Consider the following 9,844-nt stretch of genomic DNA (forward strand, 5'->3'; position numbering starts at 1 on the left):
TAGCATTTTCTGGAGTTTGGTGAGCCTGTCTTCAGCAAGGGGGGTTGGAACTTGATGATCCTCGGGGTCCCTTCCAACCCAAGCCATTCTGCAATTCTATATGCATGTATGGCATAGTCCTTCATTATCCTCACCTACTAGACTCACCTCCCACCTTGACATACTGACTGACCAGGGCAGCACAATCCCCCTCATCTCATACATTCACACCACCTTGCCCCTGGGGCTTTGGAGAAGCCAGCAGCCCTGGTGCCCCCGTGCACCCTGGAAGCGTACCTTCTGCCCCATGGTGCTGGGGCAGCAGCAAGACTGTGGAGTGCAGGCAGATGTCAGCCTCCTCAGGTTGCTGAGTTGCACTAGGGAGCGCTGGCTGTACCCTATGGTGGGAACGCAATAGGTACAGTGAGGAGATGCATCCCTATCAGGGCATCCTGGGGCAGAGACCAGCATGGCCCTGTGAGCAGGCCCCTGGCCAAGGCCATATGCGAGCGTGGCTGCTCAGGATGTGTGTTTCAGTGTGAAATGCACTAGGGCTTTGGCAGAAGCCAAATCGTTTTCCTGTGCTTCAAAAAAGTAGCCTGGTAACCAAGAGTTACGTGTTTTAAGATACATATTTTCTCTGAGGTGAATAGGTGCCTGGTTGCCAATTCTCATGATTTTATCACAAAGCTCAAGTTATTTCATGTTAACTCACAGCCCTGACTTTCCAAGTAAGTTTCTAGATTTTGTTGCTGAGGAAAGCAGTTTAAAAATGTGACACAATGACTCAAAAACATGGAATGTAAATACAAAAGACACTGTTTAAACTTCTGATTTTTTTAGGCAGTCTCACGGGTACAGGATGGGCAAATTCATGGTTTTCAACAATTGGCAGTTCGTGGTGCCATAACGTATTTTTAGAAGATCCAACACAAACATACAAGATGTGGCATAGGTCTCCAGGGCTGTTAGTGCCTGCCTTGGGCTGTTGGCACCCAGCTTAGACACTTGCTGTCATTTTCTAGAGCCCTCCTTCCACCAAATGTGGATACTGACTTAGGTCTGCTGAATCACACCTATGAGAGATGTGAGATACCAAAATTAGCTTAAGAAAGTCGGTTTAAGCAGCCTACAACCCCCCTTCTCTAACAAGGCTACTCAAAACGATGTGAAATCCAGTCAGGGAATGAACCTGCGTGTTCCACTCTCTTCCCTGAAACCAATCATTGAAGCGGCTCCGTTTCTCAAGATTTGGGACTTGAGGAAGCCTCATTTAGGTGGCTCATTTCCAGGTGACTAAGTCAGCTTTTTCAACTCTCCTGTAAGGAATGCTACAAGTAAGTATTGGTAACCAGGTGCGGCATAGATTCAGTGAAGTATAAACAAGGGCTTTTTCAACCATTTTCATGTGCACACACACAAAAGGACACCTAAACCCAATTCTGTCAGTTTAGAATACATATTGGAGGGAGAAGTTAAATAAACTAAGATAACTAGATTTTACTTGCTCAGATAAAAGTTTAGGTGACAGACAAAGATTGCTACAAAGGCTGAGTATATTGGTAAAAGTGTTTCTGCAAATCAGTTTTTTTTCTAATGCATTCTTTCAGTCTGCTGCAAACTCCTAAAAACTTATGAAGTTTTTCTTTCAGATTGGGAAAGAAATTATTTTCTAGGTTATTTATCAAAACATTTTTGTGATTTAAATACAATATTTCATCGCTTATTTTCCCTTTCAAATTAGGGCATGCTTGGGCAACAAGGGATCACTGTAGCATGCTCTTGCGCTAAACACTGATGTGTTCACAGTCCGACTACTTAAATATCATTTATGGCAAAGATTTATTTTCCCAGCCAAGGTAAAAACATTTGGATTATTCGTTACAATGTGTTTTTAAGCACTTACTCAGTGAAACATTGAAGCAGGTGCATAAACCCCATGGAGCCTGACTTCCGTTTACCTAAGTTTAATGAGAGAGAAGCTCTGCGTCTAGATTTGTCAGGTTTTTGAAAAATCTCATTAGACTGTTCCTCTGGGAACCCAAAAATTTTGAAAATTAGAGTATTTTTTCAGATGATGGAAAAAAAGAACAATTTTGACCCTACATTACTGTTGTTATTATTATTACAGTTATGCCTAAGCCTGTGACAGTGTTCATTCAGTACTTGTATTCTTTTCAAGAGAATGGGCAGAATTGTCTTCTTGGGCTAAAATCTAAATTCAAGCAAAAATGTCCTTATCAATAATCCCTCTAGAGAACTAGTGCTGAATCCATCTCACAAATTTGTTTCTTTCTCTGTTTTTCACATAAGGAGTAGAGAACTTGTGTTTTTTTTTTGTTGTTGTTTGTTTTTTTTGTTGTTGTTGTTGTTGTTGTTGTTTTGTGGTGGCTGATCTGTTAAATAAGTGCAATATTTTAACACCTTATTTTCTTCAATGGATATGTTAAGTGAAAATTCAGTTTGAAAACTGATACTGAAAAGTTTTGAGTTGTACTTCTGTTTCTTATACAGAGCAATATACTCTGCTGTGGAAAACTAGTTATGTTTTGTACCAGTTTGTCTCACAGAATCTGTGAGATACGTAGACAAGCAATTGGAATTAGATAACACTCTCTGCTTGAGTTCCCGTTAGACCTCAACTTGGAGGTGAATTATAATTTCCAAGCTTTCATGCTATTTGTCCTCCTGAAACTAAATTATTGTGAGCCTACATCCTGAAGACGTATTTTCCATGATAGACATACAGTAGACACATTTCTAATTCTGATTACCAATCAGTACAGCCACCAATAGTTCACTTTAAGAACTAATCTTACATAGATTCACTTATGGAGAGGTCCTTGTATCTTGAAACACACAGTATGTATAAAAAAGACAGTGGAAACAATGACAAAATTGTTTTTGAATGTGCCAGACGTGAAAAAGCAGACTAAGAAATCTCTATTTGCTGTTTATTCTCTTTTGCACTTGCAGACATATTTCTCTGCAATTTTATCTTGATCTTGCTTATTGTAAATATGAAATATGTAAATGTGAATTTAACATCATTTTATATGACTGGAGATAAATATGATAAATGTATAAAGAAGATTAATTATGGAACTTCCTATAAAGTAAAAAATGCATGTATATTTTGGATAAAGAAAAGCAAACCTCAATTTGAGAAGATGCAATTAAATGCATGTATTTAGGTTATATTGTCATGCTAATTAGCAATAGTAGGAACCAATTAGGACTAGGGCTACCAAATCACCAGACTACACTGCATATTCACTAGTGCACCTTTACTGCTCTACCTGGGTTTGTTTTTTGGGGGTTTTTTGGAGTTGTTTTTTTTTTGTTTTGTTTTGTTTTGCTAGAATTAGATAAAACTGAAGTAACTTCTTCTGAAGTAACTTCTTTTAAAAATTCCATATTGTTGAGCATTTTGAGCCAAATCTTGTTGGCTGCGTTTTCATAAATTGTCCCACTGAAGTTACCATAACTCCTTGTGTGAGAAGACTTTGGCTATAGAAAATACATGTGGCTGCTTTAGGTAGCAATTAAAAAATACAAGATGCAAAAAAACCCCTTATTTCTGTTGTTTGAATAAGTGGGGTTTGTAATCTGTTACTTGCAAAATGCTGGAAGTGAGATTTTCATTAAAAATACTATGACAATGACATGTATTTCTCAACATTACACACCTCATTTATCATTCTGGAATGAGGACCAAGTACCACGTGAATGTAGAGTTTGTGAAGGTATCAACTCGCAGCCCTGGAGGCTGATGACCCCTCTTTATCTACACAGCAGGTAAGGCACAAACGGTGGCAATGTGAGCTCTCTCTGCACTCCCCTGCCAGTGTGCCTGACTGCTAATCTGGAGGAACAAAGGAAAGATAGCATATGGATAGCAGATTGTACTGAGTGCTGAAAGAGGACTGAGGAAATCTATGTTGGGAGTGTGGCTCTGCCAAAGATCTCTTGTATGACTTTGGCCTTGTCACTTAATCTCCGTCTGTCTCAGTTCCCCTTTGCAAACAGGGAGAAGGCGTCTCCTCTCCCCCAGGCTTTGCCTAGAAATCTGTTCAGACTGTGAGTTCTCTTGGACAGTGTGTACAGTGTGGGGTGAAGTACGACTGAGCTTCATTGGGTTCTCTAACTGCTGCTATCATCCAAGTAATAGGAATTACTATTAACAGAAGTGTAACAAAGAAATCTATGTCTTGTTGATAGATTTTACTCATCTTTTCAGGCCATTCAATCTTTGGCCTCTGGGTGAAGGGTATGAACAAGGCAGGCAATTAGTGTCAGGAGTAGAGCTGTGAATTCTTCTTTTATAGGGTTCCAAGTAATGCTGGAAATAGTGGCATTGGTGTTCTCTTTATTTTTTTTTTCACCTGTCTTTTAGTGCCTTTTGAAGATACTTGTGCCAAAATAACATCACAGTATTTCTGCAATGCACAAATTGAAGTGCTGTGCAGAAAGCTGTATTTTGCTTTACTTTGGCTCTAGAGATTGCTCCCTGAGAGGTACAAAAAACCCTCAGAAAAAAAAAGAAAAAAAAAAGAAAAAAAAAGGAAAAAAAAAAAAGAAAAGAAAAGAAAAGAAAAGAAAAAAAAAAAAAAAAAGTAAAGACTAAGGCAGTGACTGTGGCTTTTATGTCTCTATTATGCACTGTGCATATTTATAGGGCAGTATAAAGGACACATAATAATCCACAAACACTGCATTCTGTGCCCTTGTCTGCCAACTGTGCTGATGTGCTACCTGATGTAGCTACTGCTACGACATTGGATGCAATTTTTAGTTTGACCTGAAATGTATGTCTGTTTTCCACCCACAGTTTTGCCAATCTAAATAATTCCAAGTGCAGTTTTTTAGACATAACCATTGGTGAGTATAACTGGCCATCACGCCAGGATTTTTCAAAGGAATCGTAGGAAAGGAACTTCAAAATGAACTGAATGCCTAAAGTTCTCCTATATCTGAGAATATGACAAAGTACCTTCTCTTCACATGTTGTTGGTCTAGAAGACGTCATTTACACCTGCAGTTATAAGCATGCATAGAAGAAAGAAACTATAGAGATTTAGTTATAATACAGAGAAACTATATTATAGATATAGAGATATAGACATATAATTAAATCAGAAATTGAAAAACGATTGTGGTTTTTTGCAGGAAAGAAAATGTTGGACCAATGTGATAATTTTTTTCACTTTTTTTTTTTTTTTTCTTTTTTTGGGTGATCAGTGAACTCACTACTACGGGGGCTTTAATTTGCCTTCCAAAATGCTTCCAAAACACTTCCAAAGCTGTCTACAGAGTTCACACAGAAAGTTGTCATTATTCATATCAGTGGAATAAAGTAGGGAGAAGTTCTTTTGCAAGTAAATGGTTGGACAGAATTTTTCAATAGCCAATATTTTCAATATCCTAAGGGCTTAAGCTCTGGTGGCTGTAAAATAGGCAAGACCAGAGTGGAGTATCCAAATCTGTACTCTCACAATCACAGTTGTCACCTGAAACCTTTCAGGACTTAGAATTTTCTTAATGTTCTGCTTTGTTGTGCAAACCCATTGAAAAAACACTTCAGAGGGCACCCATTTCTTACTAATGTAAACTTTCTGAGGAGTATCCAAAGATGTGACCTCTGGGTGAACCTTTAACCTTCCCCTTAATTATTTGTTTGAAGACAGTGTCGAGTTCTCCTGCTGAGAGCCAAGGCCCATAATGCTTCGCAGCCCTGTGAGTAAGGGTGTGCTTGCAGGGAAGTGGAAAGGGGCATAAATAAGGGGACCACCAGATGTAAACAATAAAAGTAGTTGGGGTTTAAATAAAAAAAAAAAAAAAGAAGAAGAAGAAGAAAAAAGAAAAAAAAGAAAAAAAAAAAAAAAGCAATTTGGTTTCCCTGAAGACTGGCCTGAACACGGGTTAGTAAGACGAAAGGCAGGGGGGGGAGGGGGGATGCCTGTTGTCTGTGATTTTTTACAGGCCTAAATAAGCGTTCATTCCATTCTTTAAAACCTTGCCATCTGTATACACCATTAGAAGCTCATAGGAGAAGAGAAAACAGTCTTATCAGGCTTTCCTGTTAATCTCTATTGGCCTTAACTTTAGCTGATAAAAGGCATGCTGGCTAGAGAGGGTTCAGGTCAGCCTCCATTTGGTCAGCACGTAACATTACTGGAAAGCAGCTAAGCAAATTAAGGTCTGTTGGAGACCTTAGTCTTTGAGGACAGAAACACATCTAGAAATCACAGTGCCAAGGCAAGAAATGCCTTCCCTGCACTGTAGTCAGAAGGGAATAAACAAGTGCGTCGACTGTGTCTGAGTTTTTATTTTAATACCTGAAGTCATGAGTAATTCTGAGGCAGGATGACATTTCTGACAACTGAATTATACTTTTCTTAAAGAATAAAGAATGTCTTCAGGATGTAAACAGAGAGATGCAAAAGAGCCCTTTAGTGTTACTTGTAGCATTTATGCATCTGTCTAATGAAATTTCCACAACTGTGATTACAGGAGCTGCAATCGAAGGTGTTCCATCCTTTATTATCTGCGAGGGAATTTCGCGGGGGAGGCGGGAGGGAACGCAACAAAAGGGCTCACGGAGTTGATGCTATAGAAAGGCCAGCAATTTGCTAAATGAGCAGATGAACTTAGTTTTCAGCTCCTAACTGAAAGACTTCGCGGGGCCTTGGATCGGGCCCAACGGCAATTATTGGAGGCTGTTTTGGATGATGGGCATGTTAGTATTTCTGAAGAGGATTAAACACCAGTATTCGCCTTCATTAGCGCTCCTTAAGGGTCACGGGCCCAAAGCCCGGGCTGTGGAACAGCACACAAAACCTGTACGGAGCTCGGAGTGTTCTCCAGCACAAAGGGGGACAAAAACAAGCGTGGCCGTGAGTGATGGAGAATTGCTCCGTTTTGAGAGAAACGGTGCGAAAAACTGAGCTTGAAAATTATTTCGGTGAAATTAATGTGCCTGAGTTTGTGCTGCTGTGTGTAGCTGAGCATTAAGCTAACAAGAAATATGCAAGTACTTATTTTTGGATTACCCGTAAAATTAAAGCCAGGCTCCGCAGCCGGCTAACCGCCTTCCCCAGCGTTCAGAAGCCCCAGCACCCAGCGCAGGGCCTGGTTGGAGCGAGAAGGAGGGAGGGGGAAGAAAAAAAGGGGGAAAAAAAAAAAAAAAGAGAGAGAGAGAGGGAGAAGTTATTTTGGGCCTAATCCTAACCACATGTACCTGCGGCCGCTGCCGCTAACGAGCGCGAGGTGCCTGGCTTTACGGCCGGGCGCGGGCTGCCCCGCGCGGCCGCAGAGGTCGCCCCCGGCCGGCACTGACCTCGCGGCGACCCCGCGCTTTACGGGCGGCGGCGGCAGGAGCTGCGGAGGAGCAGGAGCCTTTCTGGGTCGGCCCTTATTGCTGCTGCTGCGCTGGTGATAAAACTTCAGACAGCCTAATTGATGGCTCTGCTGACCTAACAATACCTTGTGAAAGCACGGTGTGGCAAAGCCTGGTCCTCATTTATGGCCAGCTGCAAGGGGAGCTGAATCCCTGTGATGGAGGAAAAAAAAAAAAAAAAAAAAAGCAAAACAAAACAACAACAAAAAAAATACTCTCGCAGCCTGTGAACTTTAACCAGGTTCCGAGCTACCCTGAGAAGTTAAAGAAACAATTGTCTTTTAACACAAGTTTTCCTTCACGTTTACTTGTTCCAAGCCCGCTGGCAGACCCAGCGCTAAGCCGGCCGGTCAGATAAGCACATTATCGGGCATCATTCCTGAGCAGTCGGAGGAAAATCCCTTAAAGTGAAAATTCTGCTCTTTAAGAAAGAGACGCAAAACAAAACGCATTGCCGCACCGCGCTGAGATCACGTCGGTTTTCAAGCAGAGGTGCTCCCAGAACCAGAGCGAGCTGATGAAAGGACTGCTATTCTTTGTATTCTGTTTCAGGTTTATTAATGCCAGAAGAAGAATAGTACAGCCTATGATTGACCAGTCAAATCGAGCAGGCAAGTTCTAAGTACTATCTGTATTCAAGTCCCACAGGCGCAAATCCTCATCAAGTTATTCTTCGGGAGTCCCATCACCTGGTAAATAAATGCCCCAACCAGGCATTCTGGGAGATTTTTTTTTTTTTTTTTTTTTTTTTTTTTTTTTTTTTTTTTTTTTTCTTACGGCCCCAGAATTCTGCTGTAGGAAGCAACTTCACTAATTGGTGCTAATTGGAGATTTCCCACCCTGACTCTACTGAAACTGCTTTTTATTTTCTCTCTGAATTGGTAATTGGGTACAAGTAGTAGTGCCACAAGCAGTTTGTTTGACTGTGAGCTCTTGAATTACTCATTGCTTGTCTGCATCCAATCAGCAAGACAATCTCATTTTCTTGCTACCCACAACTCCTTGGTGTATGCATTGCTTTCACTTCTGGAAGGCTAGCTGTAAAACTCATTGTATCCATTCATTTGCTTTGACAATTCACAATATGCTATTAATGTGACATGGTACCATACTGACAAAAAATATTAAAAGATTATTACTTTTGTTTGAGAATTTGCCAGATATATTCCCAGTAAAACATATGATTTTTGTAACAATACTTTTTAAAAATTTCTATGAAAGCGCTCAGAACGCATAGCTCTTTGAACAGCAACTGGTGCAGTGTTAATCATGCCACTTTGTAATATGCATTTCCTTAGCGTACTAGGGAGTTGTGGTTTCCTGCCATGAGGTTTTGGGATAAAACGCTTCTCCATGTGGTGATGACTGTTGTCACTAACAAGGGCTTTAACTTGATGGTGATTTCGCCTGCTGCTTCACTTTAAAGGTTTTTGAAAAGGTTATTAATCGTTTGGGAAACTCTTCCCATGTAGCATTAAATTTCTTTTTCATTAACAGGTGAAAAAGGGGGAAAACACTAACTCAACTAACCATTCTAAACATTAAATCAAATGTAGAGTGTGTATGTAAACAGGGAAAACAATGTTCAGAATTTTTTAACTCATTCTAGAGTAGTGAGAGTGGTTTTATGCATTTTGTTAAGCTTGACCATGAGTACCCCGTATCACAGATGCCAGATTCACAACTTCATGTAATTAGAGAGGAACACAATAAGTACTTACTTCATTAAGAAAAAAAAAAAGTAAAAAAAAAAAACAAACCACATAGCGTTCCAACGAGCTTCCACTGGTTTGCATTAAAGGTAAGTACAGAAACAGATCTGGAGCTAGTGAACTGACTTGACAAACTTGTTTATTAGGCCCCCCTATAGCATTTTTATTCTATAGTCCTGGTAACATAATCAGCTCATAAAAAGCACAACCTGAGTTTAAAGTGACAGCCAAGATATTGTATATAGCGTTTCAGTGCTGAAGCTGGAACAATTGCTGATTGTTTGGTATGTCTTCTCTTCTTTCTCCTCTGTGTCCACGATTGACTACAATCAGGTTTTCTTCTTGATCCTTCAGTGAGCCAAGGAGCAGCATATAGTCCAGAGGGTCAGCCGATGGGGAGCTTTGTATTGGATGGTCAGCAGCACATGGGAATCCGGCCTGCAGGTAGAACATTTGTGTCCTCCTCTGCGCTGCAACCGTAGCCTCATCCAGTCCCTGTCACACACCCCACACACCACAGCTCCATTGTCATCACATATCACGTTTGCCTGTTGCCTGCCTTGCTTGTTTCTTTTGCACCTAGGGAGTGCAGAGGGGGGCAAAAAATGTAACGCAGACAAACAAAACCCCAGAACAAGAAATGTGACAGGAAAAAAAAAAAAAAAAAGTTTTCACAGATTTTTTAACCTGCACAATTTATCTTTTTCCTTTTTTTTTTTTTTTTTTCTTTTTGATTGCTGCGGTGTTAATTCAC

General features: G+C 40.4%; 1 protein-coding gene across 7 annotated transcripts in view; it reads left to right on the top strand.

Moving 5' to 3' along the window:
• Positions 1-9,844, top strand: part of MEIS2 (Meis homeobox 2) — a 170,950-nt gene that overhangs the window by 156,287 nt on the left and 4,819 nt on the right. For 4 of the 7 annotated variants that reach the window (XM_052693913.1, XM_052693909.1, XM_052693914.1 and 1 more), the window contains exons 10-11: positions 7,931-7,989; positions 9,424-9,534. In XM_052693913.1, the coding sequence (XP_052549873.1) occupies positions 7,931-7,989; positions 9,424-9,534 (170 nt within the window). Of the gene's footprint in view, positions 1-7,930; positions 7,994-9,423; positions 9,535-9,844 lie in introns of all 7 variants that reach the window. The other 3 variants (XM_052693910.1, XM_052693915.1, XM_052693912.1) reach the window with 1 other exon arrangement.

This window comes from Tympanuchus pallidicinctus, unplaced genomic scaffold, assembly GCF_026119805.1.
Source record: "Tympanuchus pallidicinctus isolate F22 unplaced genomic scaffold, pur_lepc_1.0 scaffold3, whole genome shotgun sequence".
Classification (NCBI taxonomy): Eukaryota; Metazoa; Chordata; class Aves; order Galliformes; family Phasianidae; genus Tympanuchus; species Tympanuchus pallidicinctus.